This window comes from Nannobrachium achirus, assembly GCF_963921795.1.
Source record: "Nannobrachium achirus genome assembly, chromosome: 7".
In the NCBI taxonomy this organism is placed as follows: Eukaryota; Metazoa; Chordata; class Actinopteri; order Myctophiformes; family Myctophidae; genus Nannobrachium; species Nannobrachium achirus.
The window spans coordinates 71,868,581-71,891,726 of NC_137816.1; the positions used below are offsets into that span (position 1 = coordinate 71,868,581).

The 23,146-nt window shown below is 39.3% G+C and overlaps 1 protein-coding gene across 1 annotated transcript in view; it reads left to right on the forward strand.

Moving 5' to 3' along the window:
- Window positions 1–23,146, forward strand: part of LOC308288965 (solute carrier organic anion transporter family member 3A1-like) — a gene marked incomplete at both ends in the record, with an annotated part of 94,427 nt that overhangs the window by 65,076 nt on the left and 6,205 nt on the right. The window contains 2 exons of the mRNA XM_080730438.1: window positions 1,601–1,736; window positions 8,153–8,346. Of these exons, the coding sequence (XP_080586564.1) occupies window positions 1,601–1,736; window positions 8,153–8,346 (330 nt within the window). The remainder of the gene's footprint in view (window positions 1–1,600; window positions 1,737–8,152; window positions 8,347–23,146) is intronic.

Consider the following 23,146-nt stretch of genomic DNA (forward strand, 5'->3'; position numbering starts at 1 on the left):
TTAGGTCTGTTGTATTCACCATCAGTAAGCATCGCTCAGCCAATCAGCTGCTAGGTCAGCCTGTCTGTAGGTCTGTCTGTTGTTTTCACCATCAGTAAGCATCGCTCACCACTCAGCCTGTCTCTAGACCAGGGGTTCCCAAACTGTTTTGTCTCAGGTCACCCCATAAATATTGTTTTAATCCGAGGCACCCCTACATTATAATTTTCACTCCCAGCACCTTATATTTATAGCATATCATCGTTGTCGGGTGGAAACCTTGTATGTCCAAAACCATTTGTTTTGTATTTATCATCTATAAAATGTACTAAACTAGTGAAAACAGCAGATCTACAAGCACACAACGCCTTGCGATGCGAGGCGTTGTGTGCTTGTAGATCTGCTGTTTTCACTAGTTTTGTGCGACAGTCTTGTATGATGAAGCAGGGCTTTGCTTTACCAAAAGACGTACACATTTGAAACTTGGAGATACGAGGTTTCTGCCCGACAGTGACGATATTTTAGTGATTATGTTGTGAGGAAAACGTTGAGATAACAGCCATTTTGAGAGGAAAACGACACACACTTCTAGTTGAAAGTGGCTCTGGATAAGGAGCGTCTGCTAAATGCTTAAATTCTAAATTGTAAATTAACCCTTAGAGTGCCAAAAAGCCAAACTAGTTCGGCTTTTTGTCGGCTAGCAACGCAATCCGGAGTGCTGAGCCCAAACTAGTTTGACTCTTTTTGTCGGCTAGCAACGCAATGCTTTGGTCCTTACCGTGAGCTGATTATTGATGCTGTAGGTGGTCCGAAGGCCGCCGTTGTTTACCACGACCGCTAAGCGCATTTTCTGCCAATTTATTCAGTGTAATCCAATGCAGATGGCCAACTTTGAAGCCCCTTTCTCTGAATCTATGCTTTTCTGGAGGCGGGCAGCCTTTATTCGCGTCCAAATAGCCGAAAAATGTGCTGCTATCATTAGCATTAGCTTAGAGGTAATGGAAGCCAAGGCCTTCCGGGCCGGCGTATAGTGATGACACGCAAGAAAGTCATCGTGCGCGTCACGGCTGCGCAGGGCTTGCACATACGTAGCGCTCGTCTATGGGGCTTCGGCCGGCTCCATCTAGTGGTGGCACTAGATGAGTTAATGGCGGCGGAAACCATGCAAGGCACCAGAGTCCTGCTCAAGGACTCTTCCACTCTTAAGCCCTTTGCAAAGGGCTTAAGAGGACAGTTGCGTTTTTTTCGTTTGCTGCGTGAATAAAACGTGTTGGATTTGTTGTGCAATGCTGTGCGGAATCGGCGCTGCAGATCCCAAAAGGAGTCATAAAAGGAGTGATGAGTTTTTTGCCGCATGCGACAAGACGCACAAATCGAACTGGGTTCGATCGAGAAAAAAACGCACAGCTGCAGCCACTCGTCACACGGCTAATTCGGATCCGGTGTGCATGAGGTCGTAGAGAATCATTGTTTTCTTTTTAAAAAATGAAATTGTCCGTTTTATCGGATAAACGCGCCGGTGTGCAAAGGGCTTAACTCTGGGGGAGCCCGGGATTGAACTGGGAACCTTGTGCTTCCTATCCGGCCACTCTGAGTTTTTTACATTTCCTCCTCTCTGCAGGACGCTGTCATCGTGGCAGCGCCCCCAGGTGGCCTGCATCAGTAACTGCAACTGTTACACGGGTTCTTTCAGCCCGGTGTGTGGATCTAACGGAGTCACCTACCTGTCTGCCTGCTTCGCTGGATGCACGCTACCTGTAAGTAACTATACCTATCTACCTACTTACTATACCTATCTACCTACTTACTATACCTATCTACCTACTTACTATACCTATCTACCTACTTACTATACCTATCTACCTACTTACTATACCTATCTACCTACTTACTATACCTATCTACCTACTTACTATACCTATCTACCTACTTACTATACCTATCTACCTACTTAATATACCTATCTATCTACCTACTTACTATACCTATCTACCTACTTACTATACCTATCTACCTACTTACTATACCTATCTACCTACTTACTATACCTATCTACCTACTTACTATACCTATCTACCTACTTACTATACCTATCTACCTACTTACTATACCTATCTACCTACTTACTATACCTATCTACCTACTAACTATACCTATCTACCTACTTACTATACCTATCTACCTACTTACTATACCTACCTATCTACCTACTTACTATACCTATCTACCTACTTACTATACCTATCTACCTACTTACTATACCTATCTACCTACTTACTATACCTATCTACCTACTTACTATACCTATCTACCTACTTACTATACCTATCTACCTACTTACTATACCTACCTATCTACCTACTTACTATACCTATCTACCTACTTACTATACCTATCTACCTACTTACTATACCTATCTACCTACTTACTATAACTATCTACCTACTTACTATACCTATCTACCTACTTACTGTACATATCTACCTACTTACTATACCTATCTATCTACTTACTATACCTATCTATCTACCTACTTACTATACCTATCTACCTACTTACTGTATCTATCTATCTATCTACCTACTTACTGTACCTATCTACCTACTTACTATACCTATCTACCTACTTACTATACCTATCTACCTACTTACTATACCTATCTATCTACCTACTTACTATACCTATCTACCTACTTACTATACCTATCTACCTACTTACTGTATCTATCTACCTACTTACTATACCTATCTACCTACTTACTATACCTATCTACCTACTTACTGTATCTATCTACCTACTTACTATACCTATCTACCTACTTACTATACCTATCTACCTACTTACTATACCTATCTACCTACTTACTATACCTATCTATCTACCTACTTACTATACCTATCTACCTACTAACTATACCTATCTACCTACTAACTATACCTATCTACCTACTTACTATACCTATCTATCTACCTACTTACTATACCTATCTACCTACTTACTATACCTATCTACCTACTTACTGTATCTATCTACCTACTTACTATATCTATCTACCTACTTACTATACCTATCTATCTACCTACTTACTATACCTATCTACCTACTTACTATACCTATCTACCTACTAACTATACCTATCTATCTACCTACTTACTATACCTATCTACATACTTACTATACCTATCTACCTACTTACTATACCTATCTACCTACTTACTATACCTATCTACCTACTTACTATACCTATCTACCTATTACTATACCTATCTACCTACTTACTATACCTATCTACCTACTTACTATACCTATCTACCTACTAACTATACCTATCTACCTACTTACTATACCTATCTACCTACTAACTATACCTATCTATCTACCTACTTACTATACCTATCTACCTACTTACTATACCTATCTACCTACTTACTATACCTATCTACCTACTTACTATACCTATCTACCTACTTACTATACCTATCTACCTACTTACTATACCTATCTACCTACTTACTATACCTATCTACCTACTTACTGTACATATCTACCTACTTACTGTATCTATCTACCTACTTACTATACCTATCTACCTACTTACTATACCTATCTACCTACTTACTGTATCTATCTACCTACTTACTATACCTATCTACCTACTAACTATACCTATCTACCTACTTACTATACCTATCTACCTACTAACTATACCTACCTATCTATCTACCTACTTACTATACCTACCTATCTACCTACTTACTATACCTATCTACCTACTTACTATACCTATCTACCTACTTACTATACCTATCTACCTACTTACTATACCTATCTACCTACTTACTGTACATATCTACCTACTTACTGTATCTATCTACCTACTTACTATACCTATCTACCTACTTACTATACCTATCTACCTACTTACTGTATCTATCTACCTACTTACTATACCTATCTACCTACTTACTATACCTATCTACCTACTTACTGTATCTATCTACCTACTTACTATACCTATCTACCTACTTACTATACCTATCTACCTACTTACTATACCTATCTACCTACTTACTATACCTATCTACCTACTAACTATACCTTTCTACCACTTTTTCGAGTCACGTGTTCAAATACTGGATTCTGATTGGCTAAATTCCGGAGGTTATGAGAGGACAACTGCCGCAAAGTTGTGTGCGGACTTGTCCGAGATCAATGCGCCTCAGTGTACATCCGGGGACTTCAGGAGGTAGTCGGAACACCTTTCCCCCAACCAACAAATGAAGGTCGCAGCGGTCCTATGTTTACTAACGTGCGTACTATCGTCGCCGATTTATTTGGATCCAATGCAATCCGCCAACTTTAAAGCCCCTTTTCTCTGAACCTATGCCTTTCTGGAAGCGAACAGCCTCTATTTACGGCCGGAACGGTGCTTTTAACTGACGTTAGCTTAGCTGTAAGCTAGACGCATGGATTAGTATGGAGTTGGCGCCATCTGTTGGTGAGTAGAAGATGTTGTTGGTGGAACTATCTGCTGTCTCGCGGAAGTTTTATAGGCAATAATGATTGTAACTTAAGATCCTTGCAAGTTACAACTATGTGTTTTCTTTCATGTATAAGGGAAAAAGTGGTAGAAAAGCTATTTACCACTCGGGGTCGGACATTATGCTCTCATAATGTCCTGAGTGAGGGTGTTATCGGACTCGGCTGCGCCTCGTCCGATAACACCCTCACTGCGGACATTATGAGAGCATAATGTCCTCTCACTCGGGGTAAATTGCTTACATCTACCTACTTACCATACCTATCTACCTACTAACTATACCTATCTATCTACCTACTTACTATACCTATCTACCTACTTACTATACCTATCTACCTACTTACTATACCTATCTACCTACTAACTATACCTATCTACCTACTTACTATACCTATCTACCTACTTACTATACCTATATACCTACCTACTGTATCTATCTATCTATCTATCTATCTATCTATCTATCTATCTATCTGTCTGTCTGTCTGTCTGTCTGTCTGTCTGTCTGTCTGTCTGTCTGTCTGTCTGTCTGTCTGTCTGTCTGTCTGTCTGTCTGTCTGTCTGTCTGTCTGTCTGTCTGTCTGTCTACCTGTCTGTCTATCTATCTATCTATCTATCTATCTATCTATCTATCTATCTATCTATCTAGAACATGTATCTTTCTCTATCTATCTATCTATCTATCTATCTATCTATCTATCTATCTAGAACATGTATCTTTCTCTATCTATCTATCTATCTATCTATCTATCTATCTATCTATCTACATACTTACTGTATCTATCTACCTACTTACTATACCTATCTACCTACTTACTATACCTATCTACCTACTTACTATACCTATCTACCTACTTACTATACCTATCTACCTACTTACTATACCTACCGATCTACCTACTTACTATACCTATATACCTACCTACTCTATCTATCTATCTATCTATCTATCTATCTATCTATCTATCTATCTATCTATCTATCTATCTATCTATCTATCTATCTGCCTGTCTATCTATCTATCTACCTACTAACTATACCTATCTACCTACTTACTATACCTATCTACCTACTTACTATAACTATCTACCTACTTACTGTATCTATCTATCCTACTTACTATACCTATCTACCTACTTACTATACCTACCTACCTATCTACCTACCTACTTACTATACCTATCTACCTACTAACTATACCTACCTATCTACCTACTTACTGTATCTATCTATCTATCTATCTATCTATCTACCTACTTACTCTATCTATCTATCTATCTATCTATCTATCTATCTATCTATCTATCTATCTATCTATCTATCTACCTACTTACTGTATCTATCTACCTACTTACTATACCTATCTACCTACTTACTATACCTATTTACCTACTAACTATACCTATCTACCTACTTACTATACCTATCTACCTACTTACTGTATCTATCTATCTATCTATCTATCTATCTATCTATCTATCTATCTATCTTTTCTATCTATCTAGAACATGTATCTATCTATCTATCTATCTATCTATCTATCTATCTATCTAGAACATGTATCTATCTATCTAGAACATGTATCTATCTATCTATCTATCTATCTATCTATCTATCTAGAACAGTGGTCTCAAACTGGCGGCCCGCGGGCCAAATCCGGCCCGCGAGACGATATTTTGTGGCCCCCACCTTAATATGAAAGTTTAATGTTAGTGCGGCCCGCGAGTTTTATATGAATGGCACTTTTACATTGTTGTGTGCGGAGCTGACGAACCCGGTGGGGTATACGGCTCTCGGGGGCATGACATCGACCGGGCTTGATGCAGGCAGAGAAACATTTCTCAATGAGTGAAAGTTAAAGCAGCGTTGCCATGGAGACTTTTCTTCCGTGCCTGCATGGCTAGGCAAATGCGGACATTCGTCCCAGCGCGCTGTGTTCACAACACTTTAAAAAAAGTGTTTTAATTTGCTACCCAGCGTGACATTATACCAACCTGTAGGGCCAGGCTATGTCTCTCTCTGAATAAAACAAAGTGATGCGTACGCAGCGAGATAAAAGAAAAGTAAGGAATTCTTTCATGTGGTCTGCAGTCTGAATCAGATCAGTTCTATGTGAGCGTAGGTTACAACCAGACTGAACGCGTCGCACTTCGTAAACCCCATCCACTCCCAATCCATGTGATTTTGTTAAACAGACAGCTGCTTTGTTTTCTCTTCCTCCTCTGTCCTCGCCTAGCAAAGGTCGCTTTGGAAATCAGACGGCAGCGCCGTCGCCTGATTTAATATCGGCGATAAAACACGTAAACGTATCCCTCGTCTCATCATCATCAGTGTTGTAAAATCAAATTAATGCGAGACCCGGTCAGAGAGCAGATCTGCCACTGTGGAGCAGAGCTAACCGTGAAACGAAACTTTGCCACCGTTGTGGTGCACGACATGTGCAGAAAAGTTGATTTGACAGATAGCCAAAGATATTATTATTCCATGGTACTGTTGTTGTCGTGGGGAAAGGCATCCGAGGTGATTTATCCAACCAGAATACACTGTGCCGTATCGCCAAACGGAGGAGAGAGAACGCTGCTGAGTTATCCGGAACGTTCGCCCAAAACAAACTCGCCCCTGTGTTTTATGTGTAGGACTACTTGGTGGATGTGATCGTGGGGGCGGAGGCAATCATGTTTTGGACGAGTTTGCGTCCTCATCTCAACTGCGCATTCTAAACAAGAATTGACACAGTCAATATAAAATCAGGTGGAATTGCCAGCAGGAGTAAAAAAAAAATTAACAATAATTAAAAACCGTTAATGACGTTTAAATCTGAATACAGCAGATATAGAAGACTGAAGAAACTGAAATTACTGATTTATTTACTTTTTAATTCTTAATTTGTTGATTGATTGAGCAATTGATCAATCAATAAAATTGATTGAGAGTTTTATTAGTAGTTTTGTACAGAAAACAGTACAGTACAGTATGTTCCATACAAATTGACTACCAAAGAAGGGATGTACCTGAGGAAAGTTATACACAACTTGTTTACACCAGGGTCCTTGTTCATCTTATTTTGTGTTTGTTTATTTGTTGATTGATTGGTTGATTGATTGAGAATTATATTAGTAGTTTGGTACAGAAAACAGTTAATAATACAGTACAGTTAACAGTACAGTACATGTTCATGTTCACAAATTGCTTACACCAGGGTCCTAATAAAAAAGACATTTGACAAGATTGGATTTTTTTTATTTCTTTGATGGGGAGATAGATACAGTAGTTGTTAGACTGGTATGAAACTACAATAATAAAAAGAATGAGCACAAATTAGTGCTAGTGCATGTGCAGGCGCAAATGCACACGCTGCGCCGTGCGTGCATGTGCGCTGAGGCTGCGGCCCAGCCTCAGCCAGACTCTGCCTCCAGCGGCCCCAAGGTAAATTGAGCTTGAGACCCCTGATCTAGAACATGTATCTATCTATCTAGAACATGTATCGATCTATCTATCTATCTATCTATCTATCTATCTATCTATCTATCTATCTATCTATCTATCTATCTATCTAGAACATGTATCTATTAACCCCTTCCTCTCTGTCTCTGTAGAACATGTATCTATTAACCCCTTCCTCTCTGTCTCTAGAACATGTCAGGCTGTATGTGCATCCATGGAGGAAGCAGCCATGAGGAAGGGGGCGTGTCAGGGGGCGTGGCTCTCCCAGGGAAGTGCCCCACCCCGGGGTGTCAGCGGAACTTCATCACCTTCCTGTGTGTGATCTGTGTCTGCAGCATGATAGGAGCCATGGCCCAGACTCCCTCTGTAATTATCCTTATAAGGTCATTATTATTATTATTATTACCCTGATAGGAGCCATGGCCCAGACGCCTTCTGTAATTATACCGATAAGGTAATATAGTTTTATTAGTATTGTTGCAACCGTAGGTCACGCCATGTCTTGGTCATCTGGCCAGTGATGTATATCAGACCAGATAACCATATATGGAGACCCCTGATGACACAGTAATAGAAGAGATTACCTATATGGGCTGTATTCTTGACAAATATAGTTATGGCCATTTGTATATTCACTGTCCCATCAACTTCACCATACAGGAAAAGAAAAATATTAAAAAAAAGAAAAAATAATGCTTTAAGTAGCATGTGAGGGGTCAAACTAGGGATTCTTCATGATTCTGAATCCATTGCAAGCATTTGGTTTGCATGAAAAACATTCCTAGGGCAAAATTTTGGCACCCCAAAATTGTAAAAAGTGTTGAGTCATCAAAAATCTTTTCATGCAAAACATTGGATTCAGAATCATGAAGAACCCCTAGTTTGACCCCTCACATGCTACTTAAAGCACATTTATTTTTTTGTATTATTTTCTTGTATAGTGAAGTCGATGGGACAGTGAATATACAAATGGCCATAACTTTTTTTCGCGATGTTTCCGGCAGAGCAGGCCTCTCATTCTGTGGACCTTAACGCTTCCAGTGCCAGCCCCTAGATGGCGCCGTTGGAATGCCAGACTTTCTCCCATAGGCGAGCGCTTCAGCATCCAGGGGCTCACGTTGCAGTGACGCGCGTGCTCACGTTCGTGCACATCATGGAAAGGTCCCGGATGTTAATGCTAACAGAATAGCTATTCCCATCTAGTCATTTTAAAGATCATTTTTAGGCGATTTCGCCGTAAATAAACCTCGCGCCACATCCCTAAAAACACAATCCAGAGATATGGGCCTCCAAAGATGTGGCTTTTCATTGGATTCGGCGGCGATTCGCGGCTACGTTCGCGGCTCACGGCCGGCATGGCTTCCCCAGGATTTGGACCACTGGATTTTACATTTAGGCCCAGGCTTCAGAAGGCCTCGGATCATTTTATTCATTTTATTAAATATCCCGAACATGTTCGGGATAGGCACACTGGACTACGTTCCGGAAGCGGCGCTGAACATTTGGTGAACATTGGGGGTCTCAAAAATGTATTTTAAACCATTTTTAATGGAATATATCGTCAGACCATGTAAAATGGCTAGCTGGCTAGCGTAGGACGAGCCAGGACCACCCACGACTATACAAGCAGCTCAGGGTAAGTCAATTAATAAAAAAAAAATTGTATTGGACTGAAAATATCCCGAACATGTTCGGGATAGGCACAGAATGAGTTAATGACCAAACTAATAGATAAAACAGAAATAAAAACTACGGCAGAACATCACAGGTCCTCTCCCATTATCAGGGACTGGGTCCCTGACTATAGGTTCTCCAGGTTCACTGATGCTCTGTCAAAACTCCCTGCCTTCAACTTATTCAGCAGTTTAGAATGATTTCAACATGACCATGCCACAGTATTTGCCATCTCACATGATGGAGTGGTATATTTATCAATCTCATCATTTACTGACCATTCCTTGATTCTGATTGGCTGGTTTCCCTGTTTTTTATGCCATTCCCAGAACAAAGTCGGGATTTCAAAACCAGTCGTAGTGTGATTTTTCCCATAAAAGTCTGGATATGTTGTTATATGAAATAACATTAAAGGAGTAGTTCACCCCCAAAAATACTTTTTTTTATTGATTAGTGTCATGAACAACGGTGGTTCACAAAAAAAGAGGGAGTCACACACACAAGTCAACATTTTAAGTTATATTTATTACTCTAAATTAAAGTCAATAAAATCAATGATCAAACAAACTAAAGGTATGAGGTGTGAACAAGTCAGTAATCAGTCATGTCTGCAGTGTATGGATGTGTGAAGTGTGCTGTGTGCGTGTTGTATAGAGGTGCACAAGTAGAGAACCTGCTTCCAGGAGTAGTGACAGCTAATGAGAGTTGGAAGGAGAGCTCCCTTTATACTCTCCAAACCACACCCCCCCATCAGGTGTGCCCAATTGGCCTGACGGCCTGCCCCACTCTGCTCTGAGCTGCCGGCTAGCAGAGAGGGGCAGGGCCGTCACATTAATCACGCCATGGAGAGTAGAGTTCAATAATATTTTTAGTTTTTTGTCACATTCCTAAGACAAAAATGTGATAACTATAAATTTACCCCCATTCGTTCCGGATGGGGACCCGTTTTTAAACGGGTCCCCATCCGGAATAAAAACAGGTCCCCATCCGGAATCAATGAGGGTACATTTATTTATAGTCTCCATGGCGTGACTAATCAATAGAAAAAAAGTCTTTTTGGGGGTGAACTACTCCTTTAATATGTTTCATTATGGTTTTATATAAATAACATTAATATGTTTCATTATGGTTTTATATTAAAAAACATTAATATGTTTCATTATGGTTTTATATAAATAACATTAATATGTTTCATTATGGTTTTATATTAAATAACATTAATATGTTTCATTATGGTTTTATATAAATAACATTAATATGTTTCATTATGGTTTTATATTAAATAACATTAATATGTTTCATTATGGTTTTATATTAAATAACATTAATAATGAAACATATTAATGTTATTTATATAAAACCATAATGAAACATATTAATGTTATTTAATGTGTTTCATATATTACTTTTATTTAATGTGTTTCATATATTAATATATTAATGTTATTTAATGTGTTTTATATATTAATGTTATTTAATGTGTTTCATTATATTAATATATTAATGTTATTTAATGTGTTTCATATATTAATATATTAATGTTATTTAATGTGTTTCATATATTAATATATTAGTGTTATTTAATGTGTTTCATATATTAATATATTAATGTTATTTAATGTGTTTCATATATTAATATATTAATGTTATTTAATGTGTTTTATATATTAATGTTATTTAATGTGTTTCATATATTAACTCACTTAGCGCCGAGCGACTTTCGGGGCGACTAACTAATGATGGCGTTTAGTGCCGAGCGACTCGGAGCGACTTTTATATAAAAGCATTGTTTAAGCTTTTAATTTGGGTTGATAGACGGAGCGGAACGGTTAGCTTACCTTCGACTAGCATACAGATGAAAACCGTGAAAAAAAAGGATACGATTATGACGTCACCTTTAAGCCATAGCTTCCTGTTTACGTAGGCCTCTGTTAGCCGCTAGGCTCAATGCAAACCATCCGACCCTCACGTAGCTTCACTAGGTCGGATTTTGATTCGGAAACTTTCTGTGTGGCATCTATATACGTTCCGATGCCCATACCAATGGTGGTTTGAGACGATCAAGCACGAATTGAGCAGTATTGAGCTCAAATGGCGGCCCGCGGCCTGTCCATTGAATGTCAATGGAGAGCATGTCATTGTACCATCCTGTTATCTCCTGAACCTTGTTTTTTATTCTGACTTAACATGGGACCATGGAAAGTCTATTGGCTATGGCTCACTCTAGTGGTCATCCTGTGGCATTCGCAGGCACGTGTACCTGTTTATGTAATGTGATTTTGGGGATTCAATATAGCTATTTCCTGGCGTTATAAGCGCAGATTCATATTGAAATCTGGCTCGCTCGGCGCTAAGTGAGTTAATAAATTAATGTTATTTAATGTGTTTTATATATTAATATATTAAAGGCATACCATGTAACTTTCCCACGTAGTGGTCACTAGCGGTATTGCAGGTACCGGTATTTCCAGTGTAGTTCCTACACTAACCACTAGTCCGAAAGACTACACCGGAAGTAGGAAGCGGGCACAAACAAAACGGGTCCACTCTCTATATTCTGTTCAATCTGTTTTCGCACGGCATCCCTCTGCTACAGCTGCTGCTTGTTCCAGCGTTGATTGTAGACTCCGGCGCTTTTGCAGACTACGTTCAGAATTCAACTATGGAATTACAAGAGTCAGATGCGGTAAGTACGTTTGTAAATGAACAACGTCGATCTGTTTTATCCTGTTTAATTCGATCTTGGACACGATGCATTTATAGAGAAATCAATACAAACTTTTTTGAATGAATGAATGAATGAAAAAAGTCTGCAAGGCTACTAGTTGTTTGCCTTCTCTAGTCTGCAGTAAGAAACTTGAAGCATAACCTGACTTTACATGTGTAAATATACTGTATAGTCCTATTAGCCTGTGTGTGTTTGTGTGCGTGTGTGAGAGAGAGAGAGAGAGAACAATAAAAGTCGCACCAAACAAGGCTTCTGGCGTTGTGAAAAAGTTTTAATCGGGGTCTTTATTTATGTGTTTTGATGGCTCCTTGTTTTTGCTCTTTCGGGAGCAGTCCCTTCTGTATTTACAGTTTTCTTTTTTATAAACATTTCATGTATTGTACGACAAAACGTGTAGTTTTTCAGACGTGACCTTTTCCTAAACTATTCCCTACCCCCACACGCGTAGCCACTCATAGTATGTTACAGTCATGTACTACTGTAGCCTTGAACCAACATCGCACGTCATGTTATCAACTAGGGTTGTTCGATATGGCCAAAAAATAAAATCTCGATTATTTTCTCTGAAATCCCGATTTTCGATTTCGATTTCGATTTTTTGTTAAAAGAATAATACATTGTTTCAACTATTTTGTTTTCATTTAAAAAATGCAAGGAAATGATTTTTTTTTTCATTATTGTTTCATTTTTTGATTTTTTTTATATAGCCAAATAGCAAAATGCAATAAAACAATAAGGGTATTAATAATAATAACTTTAGTTGTGCAACAATCACATACAACTTAGCGTCCTTAGTGTTTCATTATCAATAGTGAGTGACAAAACAGCCAAAACAAGCCAGCTCTTGGAGGCTGGTGAGGCATTTTGGTAGGCATTTCGCCTACCAAAATGTAATTCCTGGCTACGCCCCTGCCCTGCACCACTCATGCACGGAGATGTTGACTGATTGTAAACGGAGGCGAAGCGCTTCGCTTCCCGACGCAAAATTAACACAGTGACAGGGACAGTAGGAGTAGGAGTAGACTACAGTCAGTAGGTGGGTAACACAGAATTAATAAGCTTCTTTCAAACTACAACAAGTAAGTAAGTTTACCAGCTCAGCAGCATTTTGTTCTGTTTGCTGCTTGAACCATCGCGAGTGAGCGCAGTGCGGTGGTGAACTCTGCTCAGTCTGACGTGCGCTAAACGCGCATCAAAGAAATTACACATCAGATAGAAAGTAGTATTAATTTGGTGTCGGACCTTGTCGTCCTGCTTTAGGAGGACGGGGCTGTGTACTTTTTGCGCGTGCAAGGCTCCAATGAGTAAGAATTTCCCTAATTAAAGTGAAAATCGATTTTACGATTTCCATTTTTTTAAATCGTCCAAAGGAAAAAAAACGGTTACGATTAAAAATCGATTAATCGAACAACCCTATTATCAACAACCTTTCATGTTTAGCCTACTGCAGACACAGCTTCATGACAAGCGGAATTAGTCTCTATTATTTTCTGAAATGACATCAGACCAACACTCGGTCCATGGCACAATTAATAGGCCTACTGTACCATGCAAAGCTGTGAATACATTTGAAGCAAAATAAAAACGCTTTTTGGGCCACCCTTCTCCCCTCCCCCCAGTGTGAGACAAGGATACATTATTTGAATGGCATTATCAACTCTGTAAAACGTACATGTTATTGGTAACCCATTAGAGAGACTATAGCTGTGGGTCCCAGACTCCCAGTACCTACTACTTTGAAATCAATTAATTTCACCAGCACAATAATATAGTTTCAGTATAAGTGCGAGTGATTAGAAAATAATCACAATAATGACTTATTCCAGGTGCTTTATATTTTTTCACATATATGAATTACTGTACTTTGATTTATATACATTGCAATGTGAATTCAACATAACAATTAATTGATGATTACTATTTGCACCTTTTCAGAGTCTACTTATGGAGGAGGTGGAGGCGATGGATCCAGAATATGCCCCTAGTGAGGCAGAGTCTGATGAGGAACCTGGATCTTCTAGATCTCAAACAAAAAGAAAAAAGAAAACCAAAGCACCCTCTAAAGGCAGAGGTCGTGGAGGCCCTGGAAGTCGTGGAGGTCGAGGTGGAGCCAGAGGGAGGGGGAGAGGCCGGGGACGCCAAAGTGTCAGCAGAGTCGTGATTGCTGCAGATGATGAAGAAAGAGTGCAACAACATGCACAACTTCGAATGGCAGAAATAAGGGTACGATAACACATGATCTTTCTATACTATACTTTTTTTTGTTTGAGATATGGAAATGAACATACTAAAATACATTGTTTTTGTTTTTCCAAAGGCTGCAACATCTGCCCTGACCCCAGCTGAAAGGGACGGACTCCTGGAAACAGTCCTTGTGAATCTCCCGGGAGTCATGTTCGATGTTTGGGCACGAAGAGCACCACCCCGGCCCCTGGTTCCCCACCTACAACTGCTCCTTTACAGCCTAGTGTCCCACCTGGTAGCCCATCTACTCCACAACCCGATGTCCCATCTGCTACTCCAGCTTCTCAACCTCCTGGGCCACCAGGTTCCTCATCACCTCTGCCAGACGGGCAGCTGTGGTGGTGTACCTGTACATATTGCAGGCAGATGCCAACTGACATTGAGAAGAAGTGCTGTGGCAACAATCGTGAGAGGTGCACTAGCCGCACAGTTCACATGGAGACATTGTGTTTGGAGGAGGCACACTTGAGGTTGAATCGGGAGCTTCGCAATGAGTGCATTGCACAGATCGATCCGAATGACCCAGGGACTGACAACAGGGAATATCGCCATGCAGCCTACAGGCAGTACATCCTGTGGCAGTACGGGCGCTTGGGGGCAGGCAATAGGCATGTTATACCATCATGTGTTGTATGGCGTGTGAGAACAAAATTTTCTGACCCTAACAATTCGTATACTGGTTACAAACCAAATATGCTATGATCCCTCTGACCTCTTGTGACCTATCTGATGGTGCCCCATTGTTGTACATTTTGAAAACTTTTATTTTGTGTGAATTGTGATTTGTGTTCTGTTTTTTTTTTTGCTGCAAGTGTTAACTGCAATAAATACCAAGGCAGAGGTTATGCAGATGTTACATGTGACACTGCTTTTGCACAGTAGGGACACTGCCACCATTTCTTACTATTTATAAAGTTCCTTTGAGCTAATTTTATTTGCACTACGTTTTCAGGCCAAATACCCTCTAGTTGAGAGAGATAGATTCCATATAGCTTTCTTTGACATCACAATCATCAGTGTAATTTGGATTAATGTCAATTTGTGTTGTCAGATATTTAACCACTAACAGTCAATACTAAACCTGAGCTTTAACTCTGTACTTGGCCTGCTCTTTTTCCCCTCTACACCAAACCTTGGCTCACAACGCCTTGTGCGCTACAGTTCTCAGAATATGGACACTAGGGTTCATGTGGTTAATATAAAAATGATTGGAAGATTTGGAGAACCCCCTGTTGAAGACCCCTGCACTATATTGTCTTATAGCCTCTATATATAGTCTTATAACCCTTCCTGGAATGTGTTATTTTTGGAGTTTGCACAAAAGATCCCTTACCTGTACATTTTTTTGAATAAAAGTTCTTGTAACGACCATTTGCATTTCTTTTCAATATAGCAAACAATTTAGAGGTACTATGTCAAAGTATTCACTGTTGAAAATGTCTTTATGGATTAGATGGAGCCTGACAATCACAAATCCCACTCACAAATGTATACAGTATGAACACCCAGACCGGGTATTGAGGTTTACTGTTAATCTTTAATTTTAGACCATTATCACTTGATACGTCACTATCAACATGTTTTAGCCCTTTGTGAAAAGAGCTTCGAGTGTTGTCTTCTGAGGTTCCAGATTGTTCCCAAATAAATGTGTTAAAAGTGCATAGCTAAAGAGGATCTATCAAACCATAAACATCAGTGTAGCATCAACTGTAACCTGAGGAAAATTAAAGAATGTCAAAAAAATATCCCAGTTACTGTAGTGCTATAGGTAATCCAGATCCCCTAAGAAATCACTCTATAGTTCTTCAGACATAACCAATCTACACTCTTAGAACAAAAACTAGGCTCTACTCAATTTTATTGGTGAAACATTTTTACACTCAAAAATATTGAGTAAATATTACTGATATGAAATCAGGTAAATGAAACTCAATTAATTTGAGTAAAAGTAACCAAAACTTTTACGTACTTATTAACAACTAAAATTGAGTACAATGACCTAAAGAAATTGAGTAGATTTAATTAAATGATTCAGTCAATGCCACAAAAGACTACAAGTAAATACATTGAAATATTAAGTAGATCTAATTGAATATTAGAGTATGATTTAACAAAACAAATATGTCACATTTACTCTATTCATTTACTTTTATTGATTTAATTCATATAGTACCATTTTACCCCTTTCATTTACTTTACCTTTTACTCCAGGAGTACATGATGTCAAATGAATACACATGAAATGATTATGCAGATAATTATGTTTTTAATCAACTCATTTTGACCATTGTAACACCACATCAAGTATGAACATTCAACATACTTTAGTATGTAAATGACATGCAACAATGCCTGCAAAAACAATATGTTTAAAGATAATGATCAGGAAAGGGGTATCCCTGACACTTTTAAAATTTTTAAAGTTTACTAAAGAGCAGTGTGTGTTCACAATACTGTATATAAGTACCTCTAATTGAACTGTGCATACTGTAAGTAAGCAGTCTGTCAAACATTATGCACCATAAGAACAATGAGCCCATCAAATAAACAGTAAGTCATAACCACAAAATACATTAAAGAAGACAGTCAGAGGCCATTTGGCATGAAAGGAAATCACAACTTGGAATATGAAATAATAAATAAGCATTTACAGTAGCTCAACATTTAAACATATTGACTATGCACACGTGTAATGTCTATATGCTAAACTGACCTGTTTGCATTATGACTCGAATGCACCAGAAACAAACACTTTACATGAACTAATTACTATCAGCAACAAATACCATTGCAAAAATGCTGTTTTGACAATAAATCCACTTTCAGTTGGTTATACCCACGTTCTGAGAGCATCTTGCTGAACAGTAGTCGGCAAGCAGACATTTTTTCAGTCTCTGAACTTTGGCTGAAAGGTGTCCGGGATCCAACTCAACTAGTACTTTTTGGAACATCTCAAGACCATATCTGAGGTTCTTGGGGTATCTCAGATTAAAGGCATAGAACAGTCCCAACAGATAGCAGCAGATCCCCAAGATTGTTGAGGGCAGTGATGCCCTTAATCACAATACCTACATCAGTAGGTTCATTCATTGAGTCCTCTTGGTTCTGCAGCAGGTAGATCTTCATCTTCTTCATCATCACCTCCTCTGTCAACTTCTCTTCTACTCTGACAGGTGCACCAGCAGCTTCCTTCCTGCACACATTGTGAAGATAATTGTTTAGAGCTCACTTTCAGGCTAAATGTTACAAGACACACAGACACACATTGAGCAATCCTAGCTGTCTCCACACATGCAGCCCTGGGCATAATCTTGAATAAGTTGGACCAGACATGCAACGGATGCAACAGCCATTCAGCCAATGTCACAACCTTCTCTGGACATCACTATGCTGTTTCTTTGCATGTGATGGTCTCATCCACGATCACATTAAAACGTCAAAAAATATATTTTACTAACTTGAAAGTCCTTGATCTTGACACTCTCTTCTTCCAGATGGTCGACGAGACATCGGATGATGACCTCTCGTTTTCGTTGATTGGGGATTCCTCTCTGCAGAATAGAAACATAATTATTTGAACAATAAAGAAAAAGTATGACTGCACTTTCATAAACTAACATAAACTTTGGCAATACAATTGTTTCCACAACCCAGTTTTAGCAACGGAAGCTGGGAGACTGTCCTTAGTAGCTATTAAGACATACATTTAGAAATGAATAATCAGGAGAGAGAGTTGCAGGGGATAAAGATGAGTTTAGCATAAATTAATGTAGTAATTATTGTCATTAGCCAGGTGAAATATAATTAAAGCAGTTAGAGTAAATGAAAGTTTCATACCTGAAGTAGAATACTCATTTGTGCCCAAACTGCCCTTCTTGGACTGGAACATGGACAGTAGTTTGGGGGTATAGAAGTCCAACATTGCCATACATTTTGGCTCAAGATTCAGTGTGGTGATCATCCTGAACTTTGCACTAACCTGGAAGACAGAGATGAGGGGAAGAGAGTAAAAAAGAAGACGTGAGATAACATTACCCTCACTGTGACCTTAACTAGCTGCAAACCTTTGTAAAGAACACAAGTTATACCCAATACATTTATGTAGCCTATATGCACAAAGATACAGTAAATCTACTTACCAATATTTGCAAACACTCTCCAGGTCTCTTGTTGAAAAAGATGTGTGCTGCTGCTGCTGCTGCTGCTGTTTGTTGACAGAATGTTCCAGTAGAATTTTCCCATGAACCCTTTTTTTCCCATGAACCCTTGTGTACAATTTTGAATCTTAGTCATATCTACTCAATTGTTTAGGTTGTTGTGAGAGATGAAATATTATTTAGTTGGAATGAATAATAATTAAGGGTCTTTTTAAATTGATCCATATAAGTACTCCATACTCAAATATTATGAAGGAAAATTACCAAAACAAATTGAGTATAATTCATGAATAAAATCAGTTGGTCAAATACTAATTTATTCTCACGAAATTAACTCAAATAATATATGTACATCTAACTCAAAACGAACAGTTGGATTTTTACTCATTTTGTTTGGTGTGACCTACTCAAACAATCACATACATGATATTCAGTGATTTTATTGAGTAAATATAACTTTTTCTAATAGTGCCATATACTCGGCCGCAGAATCATTTCTCAGAGTGTATACATCCATTTTCAAGAATAGGGCAAAAACTGGTAGTGAAGTTCAAACTTTAATCTCAAGTGTAATGGCAATATACAATTAGAAAGTAACACGTTGCAATAAACAATATATATACAGTATGTACACACACACACACAACAGACTTTCCACAGCAAACTGAGGTATCCATTAATGATATATAACCTGTAGGACTGGGGTTTTCAAACTGTTGACTCAGGGCACCCCATGATTACTCATTTTTTTATATTATATCATATACAATTCAGGTACGATTGATTGATTGTCTAGTTAAATAGCTCTGAATTGTATAGTTAATTAACTCTAAAATATTCTATAATCTATATTTGTATTACTTACCCATTAATGCAGCGATCTGCACATGGCCATCAGTGCAAATCTCCTTGAGGGAAACACTAGGCAAAAGAGCATTCATAGTTCTGATGAAGCCCTCTTTCTCCATAATGACAGAGTTGCGTTTGGTCTCTCGCTTGTCTACCGTAACTATGTTGATGATGTTACGTGAATCGTTCTCAATGGTTGTGTACGTACAGTACTGTGCACAATGCCCTGCAAAAATGACGTAAGGTTAGACTAATGTGTATTTCAAATTTGAAAATTCAGTAACTAACACAATACACAAGTTGATATCCACCGCCATACCTGGTGAGTCCATCCTTCCATCGCCCAGTGCCACAACATCCTTTCTGTGAAGACCACCAAGTATAGTCTGCCTGTGGTCCTCCCAGAAGGATGTTATAGTATCTACTATAAACTCGTCCTGTAGAGTGTAGAATGTTGACTCATCCACAGGCTTCATGTTCATGTATCGGAAGAGGTGTGCAATCTTGAGGTAGTTATTGCCAGACAGGAATATATTTGTGGCCAACATGAAATCGCCAGCGTGCATACCAAATTTAAACTGAGGTTGTGAGTTCCACCTCCACTGTAGGTGATCCTTTGCGCATTTCTAAAGTCAACAGAAGGGAATGGGCAGTGATTAGATTCCAATTGCACAGCATCTTTAATAGCTTTCATAAATAACAGTGTTGGCCCTAAAAAAATATTTCTATACAGTATGTGATGTGAAGGGGGAGCCTTACCCATTCTACAATGTATGCCGTTCCTTTTGTCTTGATTTTGCAATCAAATGGTCCTACAGCAACGCAGTGCAGTCCCAGTCGTGTGTTGCTCCAGGAGCAACTATCAAAGGGAAACCGCATGAACTGTACAAGCTGCTGCAAACTTTTTTCATAAATGATTGCTGCACTCTGGCCAACAATATCGTCCTCACTCTGGATTTGCACATTTATGGAGGAGGGCTGGTCGACCTGGAAGTCAGGTTCAGGAAGGTCTGGGGTGTCGTGCACAGTAGTTTCAAACCCTACGATAGGGAGGCTATCTATGTCAACTCCAGCTCCAGACTTCAAAGCACCACCCGCCCTGCGTCATAGAAACATATAGGAATGGTATGAGACACAGCAAGTTGATTTGTCAAATGTTCTGCGGGTTGATCAGCTGAAACATGTATGGAAATAAATAACAAAAACATACCGAAGGCTGAAGCTGGGGATATAGTCTTCGTCTGAGCTATCGTTGTCAGCGCCATCCAGATCGTCACCACCGGACTCCTCATCGTCATCTAAATTAGGCTCCAGATCAGGGTTGTCTACGATTCTGTTAATGCACAAATTGTGTCAGCTGTAGTTCATCATTTGGGAAGTGAAATAGCAACAAAAAGTGAAGGCTCCATACTTACGTTGTGTTCACGAGGGCGTTCACTTCATCCTCATCTAAGTCGTCATTCTCCAGATCCCTAAATAACAATAGTCAATCAGTACCTTTCAATACTGAAACATTATATACTTACATCCACAACCATTTGTATGCATAAATGCATACATACATAAATGTGCCCACCCCCATTTATACACCCACACACAATTGTATCTATTCCATTATATACTTACATCCAAAACCATTTGAATGCATGTACCCATTTGTATGCATGCATACGTGTGCCTGCCCCCATTTATACACACACACAAATTGTGTGCATAGCTTACATCCATTTGTGTGTGTGTGCACACAAACACGCACACCACAATCTAATAAAATCTTACATTTGCTCAGGAGCAGCGACTTCCATCTCTTCAAGGACAGCGACGTCTGCCTCTCCTTGTGATCCACTTGGATCAGAAATCTCCCTATCACTTGGATCAGAAATCTCCCTATATGTCACACAAAAGATATTATGGCACCAATGTTAGTATGATACTTAGTTCATGTTTACTTATCAATATGTGTGGGTTTGCCAAGTAATCAAAACACTTGATTTCAAGCATCCTTTTTCATTTGAGGTTTGGGTGTTTAGATAGACATGATAATCAGGGGAAAAGAATAGCTAAAAATACAAACAAATCTGTACAAGCAAATAGACTACACATCACCAAATTACCTTTCTGATTCCACGTCCAGGGTTGATATAGAGGGAGCGCCCCTTTGGACAAAGCCTAAAGCCTTGCCTGGAGTGGATATACCGGGGGGACCCTTGGATAAATGATCGTGGCTGGGGGAAGAAAATAAATCACGTTTATTTTGGAGACGTTTTCAGTGTACAAGAGTTATAACGGCGAGAGGAAGAGTGGATCGCCGCAGTATGATTCATATCACAATAAGATTGCTAAATGTAAGAGTAGTCCAGAGACAATAACAATGTCTTTCGGAGTATTCACGTCAACTAGTTGTGTATGGACACACACACACACACACACACACACACACACACACACACACACACACACACACTCACACACGACAATGGGCTGCAGAAACACGACGGTTTTCAGATGGCTAGTGCTAGCCAGCGTCGCTAAACAACATATAACACAAACAAGTTGTATACCAACATATGCACTTGCACTACTAAGTACAACAATGAAAAAATGACAAAGAACATTTAGCCTACGTTCAATTTTAGTAAACTTACCAGGCTAGAAGAAAACGAGCAAGTTCCCAATCATGGGTGTATTTCTTTTCATTCTTCAACTTTTGCCACTTCTCGTGCATGTGAAGGAGGTAAATCCGCGATTTCTGCCTTTGCTGGTCTAATTAGGGCCCGAGCACACACAGTGTGTGAGGACCCTATTGTATTTGCAAAGATTATTATTCTTCCGCCGAATGAATCGTGTTTTTGAGCCGCAAAACGTACTCCAAAAGTTGCGCAACTTTGCACACACATCACAAGTGGCGAAAAATTTCGTATTTAAAAATAATCAAAAGGGGGCGTGGCCTAATGGCTCAATAGCGCCCCCTACAAAACTTCGTGCCTCAAGCCCCACCATACGGTTTCACCTACACGTACGAAAATCGGTACACATCTGTATTGTGTCCGGACTCACAAAAAAGTCTCTCGGCGCCACGTCCGAAACCAAACAGGAAGTCAGCCATTTTGACTAATTAGTGGCGTTTTGGTGTATTTTTGGACGTTTTCACGTGTCGCACTTTAACGAACTCCTCCTAGGGGGTTAATCGGATCAACTTCAAGTTCGCTCGGCATACTCAAGACACCTTAACAATGAAAAGTTATCAAAATCGTGAGTTTTCGTAAAACGGCGTGCCCGTGGCGAAGGGTCAAACTTCCTTCACCAAACAGGAAGTGCCCCCTCTTCTGATTGGTCCATACTTGATTGTTCCTTTTTTTGGCTGTTACTCTTCAACGTTTATCCTACAGAGTTGTGGCTGGTATCATATGACTTGATTAAGAGTCCTTAACCTTAATTGACGCTTCCTTCGCCAAACAGGAAGTGCCCTTCACCAAACAGGAAGTGCCTCTATAACTCATGAACCGTTTGTCGTACAGACTTGCGGCTGGT